At 39.0% G+C, this 18,407-nt stretch overlaps 1 protein-coding gene across 3 annotated transcripts in view; it reads right to left on the bottom strand.

Moving 5' to 3' along the window:
• Positions 1 to 286: 286 nt before the first annotated feature.
• Positions 287 to 18,407, bottom strand: part of SMAD2 (SMAD family member 2) — a 38,570-nt gene continuing 20,449 nt past the window's right edge. Inside the window, exons 2-10 of one of the 3 annotated variants that reach the window (XM_008928618.3) lie at positions 16,123 to 16,212; positions 14,780 to 14,973; positions 14,245 to 14,379; positions 10,933 to 11,007; positions 9,235 to 9,288; positions 7,940 to 8,152; positions 6,064 to 6,201; positions 5,757 to 5,901; positions 287 to 2,244 (exon numbers count right to left, since the gene is read on the bottom strand). In XM_008928618.3, coding sequence (XP_008926866.1) covers positions 2,121 to 2,244; positions 5,757 to 5,901; positions 6,064 to 6,201; positions 7,940 to 8,152; positions 9,235 to 9,288; positions 10,933 to 11,007; positions 14,245 to 14,379; positions 14,780 to 14,973; positions 16,123 to 16,212 — 1,168 coding nt within the window. In that variant the 3' untranslated portion in view covers positions 287 to 2,120. The remainder of the gene's footprint in view (positions 2,245 to 5,756; positions 5,902 to 6,063; positions 6,202 to 7,939; positions 8,153 to 9,234; positions 9,289 to 10,932; positions 11,008 to 14,244; positions 14,380 to 14,779; positions 14,974 to 16,122; positions 16,213 to 18,407) is intronic. The other 2 variants (XM_018078776.2, XM_008928619.3) reach the window with 2 other exon arrangements.

Raw genomic sequence — 18,407 nt, 5'->3', positions numbered from 1 at the left:
CTGTTTCACAGGTGAAAGTAAACATCTGAGTTAGTAGGATGCAATTTGCTTGTGGTAGGAAAAAGCAACTGCTTTAATAAACAGGAGCAGAAGTCTGTACGATAGAGCACCCACAAATCCAGAACCTCCACAACAGCTGTATGAAAAGTCATATTAACACCTAAACTCTAACCTTCTCAGCCACAACCTGGAGGACACTTGTACCATTTGTTTGGGTCGGTTAGGATGGTTCCTAACCTTCAACAAAAAATACAGACAGCAATTAATAAAAAAACGCACTCAGCCATCATGAGAATTAAAACTTTTATTAGTGTATTCACATATTAGGCAAATGCAACACGCATGAAGCTTATTTCTTAGGTTCACAAGTTCTACCAATACATTAGTCTACTGGTAAAACTAGCACAAACTGGTAACTGCTTTGCCAATTTTTGAAAGGTGTCTGGCCCACTTTTTCAAGGCTTGATTTTTGGTATTGCTTCTATGTCATTATGGCATAAAAATATCCATCACTATCATCAATTTATTCAAGTGATTAAAAGCTGTAACACTGGCCACATTTTTGTTCTCAAAGCTAAGTTATCACTAGCTGCACTTACAAAGTACAGTACTAGTGTAATGGATGAAACAATGGGAAAAACAGACAAAGGCAATCCTGCTACTGCCACGATAACAAAAGAATGACAGACAGCTAGATCACAAGATTGTTAGTAAGATGTGTATTTTTCAAGTTCATAATAACCCTTCTATACAGTTTCCCATCCCATCCCCAGCCCAGACTTATTTGTAGAATATATTTCAGAATATTTTTTAATATGGTGCTGCTGTAGTGTCCAAAGGTTCACAATAACATGCACTGTCATGAAGAACCTAGAAAGTCCTCCTTCGCTGGTCATACCTCAGCAACCACTATCCTAGAGGTTTTGCAGAAGCAACTACTTTTAATAACAAGGCCCATTATGACATAATGAATGCGTGTGATCTGGTGTGTAAGTAAGCTACACAAAGCCACTCAGATCAGAAATTTAAATTCTGTTACTGAAATACGTTAAGAAGCTGCATCTATTTAAAAACCTAAATAAAAGAGTCTAGTTTACCCTGGGAAAGGATTTTTCGAAGGTATTTGGCTCCAGAAACTAAACCCCATTATTTTTAGTGACATCTGTTCAATGAAAACATACAGATGTAGGGGGTAAGCCAATAACCTTGTGTACTTAATCCATGATCAAATGCTATGGTAAGTTCTCACTCCATGAGAAAAAACCCCACTGATTTCAATGATTTAAGGTACAAAGAGTCCCAAATTACAACACTGCCAGCAATAGTGCTGGCACTAGATGCATCAACTCAGGTGGGTAGGGAAAAGTAGACTCCCAGTGTAATGGATACTTGGAATTTACAATATGAATTCATTTTAGGCCCCATTAAGTATATAAAGTGTCTTAAGATTTCACAGAGGAATCTGAAGACATTTCTTTCCCTTCCAATGGAGGGATTTTCTTTTTCTTTAAGAAGGCAGCAAAAAGTTAAGCTTTTCTACAAGGAAAGTCTGCTTTTTATGTTTAGGACTACTCAAAAAACCTGCTTATATAAAAAAATATAAAAGAATAAGGGAGTAGAGTCTTGGAATCTTATGAGATATTTGCCCCAATCAAAAAACCAAACGACTATTTATGGGAATAAAATGTAGAACAGCACAATACTGTGATATTTGAGATCATGATACATTATCTGTACGTATACTTAGCTATTCATGTTATTGATAAACCATTAGGACACTCATTTATATACCCAATAAAAACACCATTAAAGAATCTTTAAAATTGTCGCTTCTTTCTGAAGAAGGCTTTTCTATACACTAAATTTTCATCTAGTATCAGAGTATAGGAAACAGAATCCACAAGGTGCTTTAACTGATGAGACCTCAAGTGCTGTTTTTCTTTTTTTTTCTTTCCTTTTTTTTTTTTTAACCTTTTTTTTTTTTTCCATTTTTTAAAAACCTTTTTTGGATAGTAAACAGTTCATGGGGACCACACACAAATACTACGACAGAGGAGCTGTTATATTAAGTCTGTTGTTTGGACTCGATGTTTAGCCCACTGGTGAGGAAGGAGAAAGATTTAGGACATGCTGGAGCAGCGAACTGAAGGGGAGCCCATCTGAGTCAGTACTTTGTCCAGCCACTGTAGAGGTCCATTCAGATGAAGTTCAATCCAGCAAGGAGTGCTTGTAACCGTTTGGCGCCTAGAAAACAAAGAAATAGGGAAGTGGGAAGTCAGAAAGCAGCTGTGGCTGCCATAAAATTCTCCACCGTGTGATCAAGTATGTTTCCACACATATCTACTACACAGAAGGATAACAACCTGCAACCGTTATCAAAACTGTTACTAAACTTTTTTCAGTCTTTGAAGAAAAAAAAAACAAAACCAAAAATCTCCAAAATTCCAAAACACTCCCACATCTGTAAGACACATCAATAATTACATGCTTGTCCTAATACATCAAGAACACTCCACTCTGGAGAATAACAGCAGTATTTGCTTCCAGGGCCACAACAAGAGCCTTATTTGTAAAAAGAAATTCAGACAGAATTGTCCAGCTGATGCAGTGTTCACATCACAGATACCCGTGTGCAGCTGTATCTCAACCTTCAGAGAGTCTGCATGCATAAATGGGTTTGAATTCTATAGACAACTACTGAGAAATATGGAATAGAAACCCTTGGTTCTGCGCTGTCAGCGTGGCCAAAGACCACAGTGCTGTGGTGATCATAAGGTCTGGCTTTTTGGAGCAAATGGCACAATAAATGTATAGGAAACTGGGAGATGTTGTCAGAAACATGACATCAAAACACGGTGTGTGGTTATCCTGTGCTAACTGATGGTATCTCAAAGGAACACCAAACCTTATCTCTGATTTCCTGTGATCTTACACTTCTACATGTGTTTTGTACTGTAACATCCTCACACAAACAATTTAAGTAAAAATTACATTTCCCTTGTCTTCTGCACTAACTTGCCTATAATTTTCCACATAGAAGCCCTTAATAAGACACCATGTAGCAAGAGTCAGTAAAGCTGAAGGACTGACAACCATAAAAACTTCATTCACTCTCCCATATATCTTTGCTTCAGAGACCTGTTATTCAAAAATCTTCCTTCTCATCTCCAAAGTAAAGAAATCAGAACTGGACATAGTCTGCCTGAAAAATCCTGTTATTTCACTGTACCCACTCCAGGCATGGGAGTTTTCCCTAGCTAGACTGGCAAGACTACTGTTGCTAAGCCAGTTTTTCCTAGTAATTCCAGCTATCCCAAGATTCAAAGGCAGCAGATTAGTCAGACACAAACCCAGCCCCTTCAGTTTTACTGTTGGCACTGCAGCCCTTCGCTTTAAGGAAAGCTGTTTATATAAACAGAGGAACTGAAAAGGCAGAAAGATTAAACCAGGGAGAAGATCGATTTCAAAAGTTTCACATTTTCTAGAAGACAGTAGCTGAGGACTGTGCTCTCTCAGCACTCAACAAAACAGTTATCTTAGCCCCAAATGCCTATGCGTCAGAACAAAGTGATACAACAGAAAAACAACCTAAACCACAGGAAATATAATTCCATTTAGTCTTGAATCCTCTCCCAAAGAAGGAAGTTCATTATTCCACTGCTGTCAACTCCCCTATGATGTGTTTCACAACACACTTCCTCAAAATTTTATAACTGGTTCTGTTCAACAGCCCTGGCTTTGCACTACACTGGCAAAAATTGATAAAATAGTGACAGTCTCTGAGCAACCATCTCAAAGTTAAAAACTCAGCCTCTCATACCCATGGATTTCCAGTTCATTTATCAATAATTACACCTCTACTGAACTTTCTTCAGAAGATGATGTTAGACCTGGACAATTCCTGTGCTACTGTGAACATCTGAACTTCTACCATCCTCAATTCAAACCAACATTTAACAAGCCAAAAGCTGTAAGCTATTTTGCCTACCAAGCTTATAAAATGTATCAGCTTGCCATACCCGCACGTTTATGCACATATGCCTAAAGTGCAAGTAATGCTTTGGCTCTGCCCAAGCCTGTTCTATGAGAAATGTTTTTTCATATAATAATGAAACACGGAAGTTTTAACAAGAATGATGGGTTTTTACAGTGCTTGCCTGGTCCGTTTTGACAAGTCAGACTACATTCATTTAAATTCATGGTTGTGTTTGCCAGAGCCACCTCTTCTTGCTTTAATCCCAACTCAGCATAATTTACAAGTTTTGTGCATCAATAATTTATTAGCATCATCTTAAACAGAGATGCAAAGAAACTAGTTCAGCATTATGTTAGTAATCAGTTTCTGTGCTATTCTGGTAATGTTTCCACTGCAGCTTTTTCAATCCTATGGTGTATGAACAGTTTATAGGCTAATAACCAACATTCTCCCTCCTTTGAAACAACTTGACCAAAAGTTCTAACCCAGCACTTACACTCCATTCACTTCAAGCTGCCTCCATGTAATGTGACTGATTAAGCCTTTCTTCTATTCAGATTAGAATGCTGTATTTAATTATGCCTAAGTGTATACATACTCCTTCAGAGCCAAACCCAATAGCTCTTTAAACCTGAGCCAGATTTTTTCTTGTGCACCTCTTCCTAACACAGAGGTACCAATTTATTCCATTACTCAAATTTCTCATTTCATCTAATTAGACTATTACAAAATTGGCTTCATTTAGCTGAGAAACCTCCCCCCCACACTGACACTAATGTATACATGTACGTACTTCAAGAGCAGATAAAGCAATCAAACCCCCCAGATTCAGTGGAAACTATATGCCATTATTCAACTTCAGAAAGGATATAGATTAAAAAAAAAAAAATCAGTATGTATTGTATTAGGGTATTGATATGTCAGACTTCATTCTTTCAGTGGACAATTTCTAGAGAGGTTTAAGGGATTTGTTTAAAACCACATCTCTAGCTCTCCAAAATAATGAAATCTTTGAAACTGCTCTGTTAGAAGTCAATTACTTTTCTTCCTGAATTCCCATACTACATTAAAAACAGGCACTGTCCTCAACTACAGCTCTCAGTTTGTGCTAATAGAGAATACAATTGGAATCTATTCAAAAGCATCTAAAATGCTATTTTTTCCACTCAAAGGACTGTTTTTAGAAGTTTTACTACACAAACACAGTCGTCTTACTCCTGCAAAGTTTTTTCCACTACAAGTTCCAAAATATTTGCCACCCCTGAAGTGCGTGCTCTCCAGTAACTTCATTCTGCAGGAGGCACTCCCAGTGACTCCAAGTCTTCCCGTTGGGTACCATCAAACCCCATCCCGCACCACAACCTAAGGAACTCACACTACACTCAGAACAGACTGATTGTATGTTCAAATGTCGAAATGACTGTATGTCTAACAATCAGCAAATAATCTCACAGCACAAGCTGTGAAACTTCTAGGTCTTGTCAGAGATTTCACCATAACATGCAAGCCAGCAGGACTGAGCAAGGGAACAGAACTTTGACGACATTCCTTGCTCAACAGTTGGCTTCAGTGCAGCACTAAAATCAGTTTATGGACTTCATAACTTAGCAGTTCCATAGATGAGGAGGAGAAAAAGGAAAATATGGGTTCAATCTGCAGACAGCATACTCACAATAGCACTGAGAAGCCTCTGTGTATGGTTTTCAAGTCAGACAGAAATACTTTGTTAGTGAAAGAACAAAAATGATTAACTCTAAAAGCAAAGAGGTCTTTCTCTTACCTGTACTCAGCCCCCCATCCTTTAACAAAGCTCATTCTTATGGTACACATTCTAGTAAGCTGATAAACTGCTTCAAAGCCCTGATTCACAGACTGAGCCAGAAGAGCAGCGAATTCTTGGTTATTAAAGATTTTTAGATTGCATCCTATAAAGAAAAAAAAGTCAAAAAAAGGTGCAGTCAGTGAACATTTGTGTTTGCTACACAGAAGCCCAAAACTATGCAGAAATTACAAAAAGGAAAGCAAATGTCGTCCAGCGAATACCTTCACTGGGTATTTTCCCACAAGACCTTTGTGAGGCTACTAACCTGGTGGAATTTTGCACACAGTTGCAGGATGCCAGCCATATCTTTGATTACAGTTGGGGCTCTGAACAAAAATCGCACTATCACTTAGGCACTCAGCAAAAACTTCTCCACCAATGTAATAGAGACGCACTCCCCTCCCTGCAGCAAAAGTCACAGGTACTCTAGTTATGATATGACCCAAGCAGATTAAGAAACAAGGGAGTATTTTTTTTCAGAGAAGGCCAAGTTTTTTCCTCACAACAGAAACAGAAATCAATTATCCACAGGACCTCACTGCTGTGCTGACAGCTGTAGAAGGAGCAGAACACAATTAACTTGCGTTTTTCTCCCACGAACGCACAATATTTGGAGGAGAAGAAGAATAAATTTGGTCAAAAGCAGGACAGAATTTTCTACCCATATGATGGTTTGTAATCAAATCCAAGCTCAGAAGCAGTGTTCATTAAAACAGAATTAAAACTTGTGCTAATATTAAAGCATTGTATGTGACGCAGGACAGGCCACTGTGGTGTAAAAGGAAAACACAAGTACACCACTTCAACACTCTCTGCTTACATGCACCCACACCATTTCACAACCCACTGCATATCCCTGTCTTGCTTTATCAAAAACAACAGGACTTCATTTAGCCCTATTACAAAAAAATAACCATAAGATATCATATTGTCCGCTTTTAAATTATTATTTTGTTCTCTTTCTGAGATAGGAAAACAGATCTGTGTAGGTTATTTGCAGCAGAAGGCAAATAATGTGCAATTGATTTCCCAAAGAAAACTATTTATAATTAACAGATCCTTTAAAGGCCACGGTTTCCATTCCCCTTTTTTCTTTAAAACAATTCTTCAACAAAATGTGAGCTGCTCCATTAAAGAGTGAGAGCTCATTACATTTTTGGTTTTCCTCGCCACTGATCATTTTGACCAGTCATCAGCACAGGCACAGTCTAGGTTTCTGCACATCTAAAATCTTATTAGACAAGCATTTGGATTTGGCATTTGGACTTGGCACATGGGGAGTCAAAAGGTTCTACTAAAGAGGTTGAAATTTTACTGAAAGTGAAAAACACAAAAGATTTTGTGAATGTTGCTAATAAAAGAATCCATGAAAAAAAAAAAAAGACAGTTTACCGAAGAACTTAAAGCCAAGACAGTGCATTGTGGAAAACAACATTCTTTGATTAACCATTACAAAGGAAATCTTACTCATGTCAGAACAGTGTGTTATTTCAATGGCAGCTTTTCCCATTTCAGAGAAGAATTCAAGAAGTACTACCAATATCCATTCTGCATTTTATAAACTAGAATAAACTAAGCAACATGTTAATATTTGTATTTAAAGCTTCAATTTCAATTATAAGCAACTCTTACTATAAACGCTGCCCAGGACAAAGAGGTCCAACAAGGAGCCTGAAAGGCAAAAACCTGACTTGTGGGATGCTTTGGTGCACCATCTTTTTCCACAAGGCAAGAACAGCAACACGAGGAACAGAAATCTCACACAGCTGAGTGGCTTCCTCCTGTGCTGCCTGATGCCTGACAGCTTTGTGACGGCTGCTGCCACCAGGTTAGGGGCTACTGATTGAGGAAAGGCAGCTCCTTTCAGCTCCAGCCATTGCTACATCTCCTCCCAATTCCAACTGGCTTTGGTAGCAGAAGCTGCTACATTTCTCCCTGATTTTAGAAGTTGTGAGCTCTGTGTCTTTCCACTTTTGTCCTTAGCTAGAGAGGCCAAACTTTCCTTGGCAAGCCCTGAGAGGGAATGTTGACGTCTGGCGGCACAAGGGTGAAAGGAACCCAACACACATCCTACCTGGATCATTCCAGATAAATTAGCCGACAAAATGAAATTAGATAGTTAAAAGATCAGAGATCTTCACCTATATGTCGTCTTGTCATTTCCACCGTAGCATTTCTGTTTACATTGGAAAGCAGACCTAGACAAAATCGCTCAGAATTTGATGGATCTGTAAAGCCATCTACGGTCAGGGAAGGCTGGGACGCGTGGAAGGTTTCTCCCACTCTTTGATTCAATTCATAATATGCTATTGAACACCAAAATGCAGGCTCCGAGTAAGTAACTGGTTGCAAGTCTAAAACAAACAAAAAAAAAATTTTTAAAACGCAAGCTTAACACACAATTTGAGGCTGAAAGTAGAGCTATCTTCCCTGCTATTTGCCTCTCCCAGAAATGACAGCAGTAGTCTCCTCAAACTACTTCTATTATGTTTTGCTTGCTGTCCTTTTTACCTACCCCAGTAAACAGAATGGAATTCAATCTTCCACACAAGGGAAGGAGGAGGGGGAGAAGGGGTGATCTAATCTGACCACAGCTCATTTAATTCAGTACTTGCATTTTGCTCGGCAAAATGATTAAGCTAATGGTGCTCTGAGTGCCAGACGTTGAGACATTCCTGTTGCCTTTCTGTAACTTGCAAACATTTTGGCAGCGTAAAAGAAAAGATTAAACTATCAAACACTGAACAACAGAAAGGAAAAAATAATATGAAAATTCTGTTCTCTTGTATTACACTAGATCTTATACTGTCTCTTTATCTATGGGTAGTTCTAAGCTCCTTCTACTCTCCCTTGCTAGAGCCCAGTATCTTCCCCGTGCATCTTCAACTTTTCCTGCGCTGCTTCCCCTTCTTACCTACCCTAAATACTTACTCAGCATTCTGAACAGCATTTTCCTGTCACATCCTGTCACCATTCCTTAAACAAACCCAGGGCAATCTGATCTTCCTGAGGCATTTATACAGACACACAGCAATGGCACCCGATCAAAGCAGGTGGGCAACTAACGTGGGAGCAACAACTGTGCTGCAGTCAGAGGTGAAACAGTACATGAGAAGAGCAGCAGAAGGGAGACAGTAAGTCTGGACAGCATTATGGACAGGCAAATGTCCTCTAAACTACTTATTTTATAAATGCTGTTCCTGCACACACAACATATCTCTCTTTGCTAGGAGCTCAAAAGTTACCAAAATAGAGCAGTTGTTAACAAGTTATTAACCCAGCCCTATTATATTTAACATTGGGAAGCCAACCCAACAGTCACCTCTTAATGCAACTCTTAATTTCTTAAAGTACATTTTCACTTTTAAAGTAATTATAACTATATAATGAAGAGTCATCACACACAGAGAAATAATTATAAGTATTTCCAGCTTACCCAGACTGTGATTAACTGGAGAGAGAGTACTAGGAGACAGCTCTGCTGGAGATCCTGTTGAAGCAATACAGATAGTTCCAGAGCAAATGGATTTTGTTATTTCAGCTGGGTAGGCACAACCATTATCTACACCACTTTTACATTGAAATTTTTCAGAATAAGAAACCTCAGAAATCCTACAATCAGTTTTCTGGAATATCACACACTTACTCTGAATTAAGATTTCATTCAATTTTCCAGATTTCTGGGAACCTACCCCTCCTTGTAAAGACTCAATTAACTTAGTGTTGTATTTGGCAGAGCTCTCCCTCCATGCACAAACTGTGAACATTATTTATGCACTTCTCCAGTGAGAAGGTAGTGACTTCCCAAATTCTGCGAAATAAAAGCTAAGAAAGAGTGGATGAGACAAGCAAGATATTGCCTTTCTGTTTTCATAGCAGAAGGTTTATCTTGGAAATGAGAAGGCTGGGGGTGACCTAATGTGGCCTTCCAGTAGCTGAAGGGAGCCTGCAAGAAAGATGGAGAGGGACTGTTTACAAGAGCAAGTAGTGACAGGACAAGGGGGAATGGCTTCAAACTGAAAGAGGAGAGATTTAGATTAGGTATTAGGAAAAAAAAACTTTACTGTGAGGGTGGTGAGGCCCTGGCACAGGTTGCCCAGAGAAGCTGTGGCTGCTCCTGGATCCCTGGAAGTGTCCAAGGCCAGGTTGGATGGGAGCAACTCGGTCCAGTGAAAGGTGTCCCTGCCCATGGCAGAGGGGTTGGAACAAGATGGTCTTTAAAGTCCCTTCCAACCCAAACCATTCTATGATTTTATGATTCTGTGATCTCCAGAAAAGAACAAGCTACATTTGCGCATTTGAGGAAATTATTCTTTTCCAGAAAGAGGAAGTTAAAAACTCAGAAAAACATGAACCCTCCAACACAATTTGCACACTGAAATGCAAAATACAGAGAGGCTTTCACAGAAACATTTCCACAATGACTGCTTATGTCAGGCTGTTTTAATTAAGGTATCTATTGTCACATAGCGGGAAAACACTGCAGTTCTTACAGAAACTGGTGCAGTTGATTCCAACTAACTAAAAATGGTTGCTAGAATTAGCTAATCAAGCACACCCAAGTCTGCTGGCACACAGCAGGAGGTTCTGATCCAGCACACTAACTGTGCTTTGTCCAAGTCTAAGGTCAACCACATTCTGCAGAAACCCTTTCACACAAAGGTTCAAATGCTTAATGTTTCTACAGCTTTTTCCACAGAGTTTTACCTACAAAAATTAATTTGAAACAAAGCAAAAGTGATAAGGTTGTCAGAGACAGGTTCTCAGAACACAGATTGTCTGCAACCTGTTTATTAGGTCTACAGACGTTTTGCTTCAATGAAGCTGTTTACTAGGGAATAGTTGAAACCAATTAACTATTAAAATCTATTTTAAGGATTTCTGGTGAAGATTTAATTAGAACTTGTATACTTCTGTTATGTAACAAATGTGATGTACTTAATACGGCTCAGAATGTTTTAAAAGCATTTCCCTAGCAAAAAACTATTTTGTTCATGAAAGACTGAAAGCGGTATTTTAAACAGGTAGTACAGAGGAAAACTGCCATCACCTTTTGGGTTGAATTCGTGCTCCTACGCAGAGGGATCACAGCTAGTAATCCAAAGCCTTGCAAGTAGTGAGAAATAAATGTTACCTGTATCCATGCTTTGGTTCAACTGCTGGTCACTTGTTTCTCCATCTTCACTGATATATCCTGGAGGAGGTGTTTCTGTAAAAAAAAGAAAACCACACTGACTGCTTGAAAGACTGGGGAAATTTCTGTAGACTAAACACTTGGTGTTTTTGTCATCACGTCTTCAGGAGCTCCACAATACTGGAACACTGAATCAGAATGTCACTTTGCTGTCCCTTTTTCCTTTCAGCAGGACTTCAAACACACTACCTGCCTTATTTTTATGTAAAATGTATCTTCTCTTGTATGCCAGTCAATTGCTCAAATATATGTAATTAACAGACAACTCTTGTTTGTTCCATTTAAGACAAGATACAGTCACTACAATGAGTAACAATTTTGCAATTGCGATCAACAGCTTTCATATGTAGTAGAATTACAAATAAAAAAAACCATCTGGTGGCTTCCACAAAAAAATAACGTGAGCTATCTTTATGTAGTATAACCATCAGATACCCTCCTACACCTTACTGAAATTGTTAAAGATTTATTTTTCAGTTCAGTCCCCAAATCCATCTTTCTTCAACACCCAACAGTTGATTTCTCTCATTTATAATAACCATATTGACTCTTACACTGCACAAGCTCTATCATTATTATTACTACTACTTCTAAGTCCTATTAAAACCATCAGCTATTCCTTCAACTAGCTTTCTTTAAAGACAGTTACACAGACCAAAGTAAACTCAGTACCAACTCTGAAGCATTCTGATACCAGAAACTGTGTCTAATTCCACAGAAATATCTTCAAAACCCAGGAGACTGTGCCTGTTCCTCTTCTCCATTCAAAATGCTCTTTGTAATCCAGATAATGAGTTAACCAACTGCCTTTCAGGAAATAATTTTCTTTGAACTGGGCAAATGTCTTTTCCTCCATATTAAAGGCAAACCCTGGATTTCTTCAGTGAAAGTGTTTGGAGCTAACTATCTCTACAATCACCTTAGAATTGTCTCTGAAACTTCCAGGGATTAAACACTTTTAATTACATTATTAACAAACAATAGAAATTTAAAGATAAAACCTTTTTGCTTAAGAAGTAAAATAAAATTATATCAAATATCATGACTAAGTTGTACAGCAACACAGCAAGATCAGAAGGAAGTCAGCAAGAGGAAACTAGATTAAGTCAGTTGATTAAATTAAAATGAACTGAGAGAATTTAATCTTGGATTCATTCTGTAAAACGAGTGTGCTAAATATAGATGTGACAAAATTCAAGTGAGAAATTAAAAGGGTGATTAAGGGAAATCTTCACTAGAAAGAAGTGTGATAACAAAAATCATACCCGTTTTGAACATTTCTACAGAATCCATCGTGACAAAGTGGACTCCACCCTTGTCCAAATCATTTGCTGTAGTTAAGCCCACAGCCATGGTAAAAGGTCAATACCCATTTCCAGTCCAACCCACGCCTCCTGTTTCCAGTTGCTAGTCTAGGCTCTTTGGCACAGATTATTTTCCATGTCCACCTAGTACTAAGAATAGTTTAGGGTCAGAGGTTGAGCACCACCACAGCTGGAAATAAAAGCGCCGGTGTGGCATTAAAAATTTCCAGTAGAGCTCGAGTGCTGCCAGGAGTGTGGAGACAACGCAGCCCAGCACATCCACAACCTGGAAGGGAACACACAGCTCCCAAAGGCCTCCCTGTACTTTCGTCATTACCTGGGCCCAGTTGCAGGTGAAACCAACTTCTACCAACCTCTCTTGCAGACCAAGCACTGAGGCAGCACTGGAGTGTAAAGCTACTACAGTCAGTCTGACCTGCCACTAAGGAAAAAGGTTCTCTGAAGAAGGCTAAGGCACTCAAGACTTATCAAAGCCTGGCTAAGTGTTCAAGATTAAGTCAGCAAGGTCAAATAAAGCAAGATTCCATGATATGAACACAAGAGGAGGGTGCCAGTGACAAAGAGAAGGAGGTAAGGTGTGGTTAGCTGCATAAACATTTGAAGATCATGTGAATACCCACAATCACCTTGAACAAACTCCCTGCATACAACTACTTTAGCTCATTTCCACAGCACTGGATTTGCAGTGGCTTTCCAGTAAGTTGTTTACAAGCGCTATCAAAAGCCCTCGGATCGAGTCAAAAAAGTATACACAAGTTAAGAAAGCAACACCAACTTCTAGCACCCTAAATTGCTCTTTAAAGGTGGCAAATGATGTAGCCCAAATTAAACAGAAGGGATCAAATTAACTGATTTTTTTTTTATGCCAGTTCAATTCTTGGATATATTTGAAGAAACCACAAGCAACATTCTGTGTAACACATGTAGATACTATTTGTACACTGCACAAATTCGAGTTTCAAGGCAGTCATCTTATTCTTTCTGAGACTCCAGATGTGAATTTTCAGCTTGTTCATAACATGGATGCATTAAACATTTATGAGCAAACTTCAGCTTTACTTGATTTTGCACTCCAGGCAACTTCCTGAAGAGATAGGAAACAGGAAGCCGGGTCAGGAAACAAAGGTCACTGATTTCATGTTTCAATAAGGATAACAGGGTTTTGGGTGCACTGCAGCACATTAGCCTTGGAAATTTGTTTTGGAGTGGGAAAGGGGCAAAGAGAGGGAGGAGGAATTCTTATCAGTTCAATGTTGTTAGACTGTTCTTTCATACTAAAAAAACAAACTTGCATGCACACAACAGCAACAAAAAGCCAAAGCAGACCTTGACTGATAGTGAACTACAGATCGAGACACTTTTTAAAGTCACTGCTTTGCAACTTAAAAGCTTTCTCCACATACTGCATGTGATGAGATTGAGCATCAGTTTATTACTCAATCTTCAATGCACAGTTTTGGCAACCCCTCCATGTTTGTGAAACAGGCTTAAAGCTTAAGATGAAGGTCTATTTTGTACTCGTTAGCATCCTGAATCTTGAATAAGCTACTGAAACCAAGTAAGCTATTGTGAAACCACAGCACTAGGGCTTCACACAGGATATCTCAGTTGTTTAAGGTATGGTGCTAATAACACCAAGGTTGTGTGTTTGATTCCTGGTGGAATTCCTAAGTGAATGGTAGTGGCCATTCACTTAGGAGTTGGGCTTGTTGATCCATGTGGGTCCCTTCCAACTCAGAGTATTCTGTGATCATGTTCTGCAAACAGAAGTGTTTAGGTATTTCCATTGGCATTAACACATAAAATCAAATAAATCTAATTTACTGGAGCATATATCAATTAATTTGATTAGGAGGATGGAACGACCATCTTTGTTCCAATGGCACGATGCTAAACGCACTGTTTAGAGTGGGGGTTAAGAAAATACCTGGTATGTAATTGCTCTGTGGCTCAATTCCAGCTGGAAAGTTAGTGTTTTCAGGAATGGAATGGGTATAGTCATCGAGAGGTGGCAGCTCCGTTAGAATCTCAGTGTGCCGTGGCACTAGCACAGGAGGCAACACTGAAAAGGAAAAACTCAAAACATTAGTAAGACCCTCAAAATAAATGATTCTGTAAGGTAACAGGAAAAAAAAAAAATCTAAAACATCTCACAATTTCTTCAGCTGTTCTGAAATTTTGTGAACCTCAGTACTGCTAATAGCACAATTACTGGAAGAAATGGATTCCTGAGGTGCTCCAAGTAAGACTGTTCCATACTGGCAAAGGTAAATCATCTCTGTTCTCCTGTTTGGTCTGGATCATACTTAGCCAGCTGGAAGCTGCTAGCGGTCCTGGAAGTGTTTATCAGGACTATTCAACAGATTTGTAAAGATTTTTCAGTAACTTTACTATCAAAAACTATCAGGGATACAATCTCACGTAGAGATGCCTCAACAGAAAGTCAGAAGCAGTCCTCCTACCTGGTGTCTCCACTCTCTGGTAGTGGTAAGGGTTTACACATACTTCATCCTTTTTAAGATTAAAAGCATATTCACAGTTTTCAATTGCTTTAAGTTCATGGTGGCTGTGGAGGTCTGGCCAGCGCCACAAGCGACAGTAAATGACGTGTGGCAATCCTTTGCGGTGGGACACCTGCAGACGGCCATCGAGGGATCTGGAGAGGAAAGACGGGGAAAAGTGTTTACAGACTGTCTCTTAATCACTCCAGCAACAGAGTACACACACGGGAGATGGGTAGTTTATCCTCAAATCCAGTGCACTGACAGTGCTAGTGACATTTATAACTCTTGTTAAAAGGCTTCAAATGTGATAAAAGTGATCACACCAAGCAGTGTCTTAACTTATTTTTGAGCTGCTCAAATTATTGCCAGTGAATTTAGAGTTCATTAAAAGCCACTTCAAGTCCAACCAAGTACGACTGCTTCATATACTTTTTCATATAATTCTTTATTTTAAATGCAGAAGACAGTTGTTAAAAATAAAATAAAAAATCACACACTTAATGGTCCCTTCCACTGCTAAACCTCAAGGCTTTGTTATGGCATGGATGCTTTATGGCTTTAAGCATAAGAATTCCCACACGACTGCAAATAAGCCTATAAGCAGTCAGCTGCCCAAGTGATCCACATGGCAGTATAACTGTAATGCAAAAAGCATGAATGCACATCTTGTAAGGGCTGTACAGTTTATCTTCTTCACTTCATCTGCCTTGCTACCAGCTGAAAACGTTTTGCTAGTTTTAAGACAGACTGCATATGCTTACACAAATGCAGATGTTTATGATTGTTATGGGATGGGAGACAAACCTCAATACACAAATCAAGTAATGTGACATGAAAAAATAAAGACCCTGTTTAGAATTTGCCCACCATTAACTACTGAAGAATTTACAAACAATTCTTTAGTAGCTCGTATCTGAGCCAATTAGCAAGATTTAACTGAAAGCTTGTGGCATACAAAGCAGTTTAAACACTTTGTAAGATTAAGTCTAAAGAATTAAGTTTCCAACTTTGTTAATATAAATACCAAATCACATTAGAGCTTGCATTTAACAAGTCTTCCCATTCTTTCAATAGCACTGGCGTGAAAAAAGAATACTGCAGAATTAGAGTTTCATTGGTCAAAACATCAGCTAAGAACATTGGATTTCTACACTGGCAAGGAAATATTTTTAAATGCTGTACCATGAGAGGCCTAGGAAGCATTTTAGTCTATTTTACAGCTAAAGCATCCCATTACAGACCCTCCAAAGCCAATCCCTCCCACAAGATTTTTATGATGCGAGAGAGGGCAGAATATTCACCTGGTTTGTTCAGAGAAGCTGTAAAGGCCTGTTGTATCCCACTGATCTATCGTGTTTGGTGTACTCAGTCCCCAAATTTCAGAGCAAGTGCTGTGCATAAATTGAAAACAAAAACAAAAAATTGATATGAATATGGAACATGGTTATTCAAAACACCATGATGTCAAACATGGAAAAATGTACAGAACACTTCCTTTCACATAGAAGATAGAGCACTGTTAGACTTGCATTTACACTCACATCTCATGCTATATTTTCTATATGAAGGAGGCTATCAAAATGGAACAAGTGATTCAAGGTAAATGATAAATGTTTTTAAAAGGTGAACAAGTTCTCAGGTTTTTAGTTGATACAGTTGCAATGTTCCTTAAAACAGGCAAAACTTCCTCAGCCTAGTTCTTTACGAAATTCAATTTTAAAAGGTAGTTTCTGGGTTGTTTTTTTTTTTTGTTTTTGTTTGTTTTTAAACATAAACTGCCCTAGGAATTCAAACAAAGGCCATGTGTATCCAAAACTGAACATCACAATCTAACATTCAGGTACCACCACTTACGCATTAATTTTATTCTCCACGAACACACTAATTTGCTGCTTTTCCCAAAACAGGAAAATTCAAACTCTGAAGAAAAACATGTTAGAGCTGATACTTCTCACTGTTTTCTGTACTCTCCTTGACTAAATAGCTAAATATTCTTTCCCACAGTATACAAAATATGAGTGTTTAACATAGTTTTACAATGTAGTATTTTAAAAACTTTAAGTGCTAAATTAAGCAGGAAGGGAAGGAGAGATAACCAAGTCTTAACCAAACTGGTTGGAGGACAAGATCACAACAGTAAAGAAAAAGGAACCTTCAGTTACAGACACAAATTAAAAGCAGCAGCAGAAAACAGGACGGGACTGTAAACAGGCAGCAGACTCTCAGAAGCATAAATTAAACTCAATTCTATCATATACTTGCTCTGTGGCCACTAAAAATGGACAGTTTATTTTATATAAGTTACACACAACTAGATCTTGCACCTCAGAAATTAAGAGAATTTGGCTCACAAGCACCTTAGATCTTTGCTTCCTGACTGGAGAGCCTGAAGCTCAATTGGCTGCTACATTACCTTTACAATTAACAGCCTCTGAAGAGCTGCAACAGAAAGAATCCGCATTCACCAAACTCCTGGTTTTAAATCTAGGTGTTGTGATTTAAATTTAAATTACTAAATTTAGCTGATGTGTTCACAAGTTTGGATTGAGTGCTTCAGGGAAGAGAAGTGAGGTAGGTGTTTTCATTTCTCCTCGTTACACAGGGAAAATTCATTAGTGTTATGAAACAAAGGAGCAGATAGCACAGCACTGGACTTAAAACCCACTTTCAAGGCTGACAAGCACCTCAGTTCTACAATGACTTTAATAAAACCCAAGTGTGGGCTACTGGTGAAGGGAATGAATGGGTCTTGCCCCCTTCTTGCCTATACCACACACCTTATTTCTAATGCCATCCCAGGGAGGCTGAAATGTCCATGAAATTGAGCAGCAAACCCAAACCAATAAACTGGTTACCCGACCACAGAACATATGTGGCTCAAAATACAAGTTGTGAGAGTTACTTTTCAGTCAAATCACTTCTGTTCACCATAGAGCTACATGAGCGCTACAAGGAGAAGCAAGAGTGTAACTGTGGGCAGCAGCAGCCTGTTAAATAAAATACGGCCTTTACTGGTTACAGACAAAAGTAAAATCTTGTACTAGATGACTTTGTCTAGCAGAGAGCAGCAGAGAGCCAGAGATGAAGGCCCATTCTGACACAGATCCAGCTCTTCAAAAAAGCCAGCTACTACCCCAAACAAATTGCATCCATCTCTGACACAAGGAGCATCACAGCTCTCCAGAGCAAACGGGCAAAGAGGGATCCTGACCACCACAGCATCAGCAGAGCCTGCAGCCTCACTTTTTCACATTCCACATTCCATTTCACATGCCTCCAGAAGGGGTAGGCTGCCGGCAGCTTCTTAAGGATAGAAACAGTTGCCCTGAAGACACACAGGCAGCCTGTGGGACACCAGGGAGCATCCCTGCACTGTACCGTGTCCTTAAATATGCACCGCTACTGCTGGTAAGACAGATCATCGTGTACATGCAATTAGAAGAACAATCAGCAGACACAAAACCTACTGCATGTTAATTGACACAGTCAGCTCTGACAGCTCAGTACCTTTGAGCAATGGATCCTTTATACAAGGCAGTGCTCCAAAGCTGACACTGTCACACAGACTACACGTTCCCAAAATTGT

Source organism: Manacus vitellinus, unplaced genomic scaffold (assembly GCF_001715985.3).
Source record: "Manacus vitellinus isolate BGI_N305 unplaced genomic scaffold, ASM171598v3 scaffold_42_pilon, whole genome shotgun sequence".
NCBI lineage: Eukaryota > Metazoa > Chordata > Aves > Passeriformes > Pipridae > Manacus > Manacus vitellinus.
The sequence above is the reverse complement of the archived record's forward strand: the minus strand, read 5'-3'. Positions and strand labels throughout refer to the sequence as shown.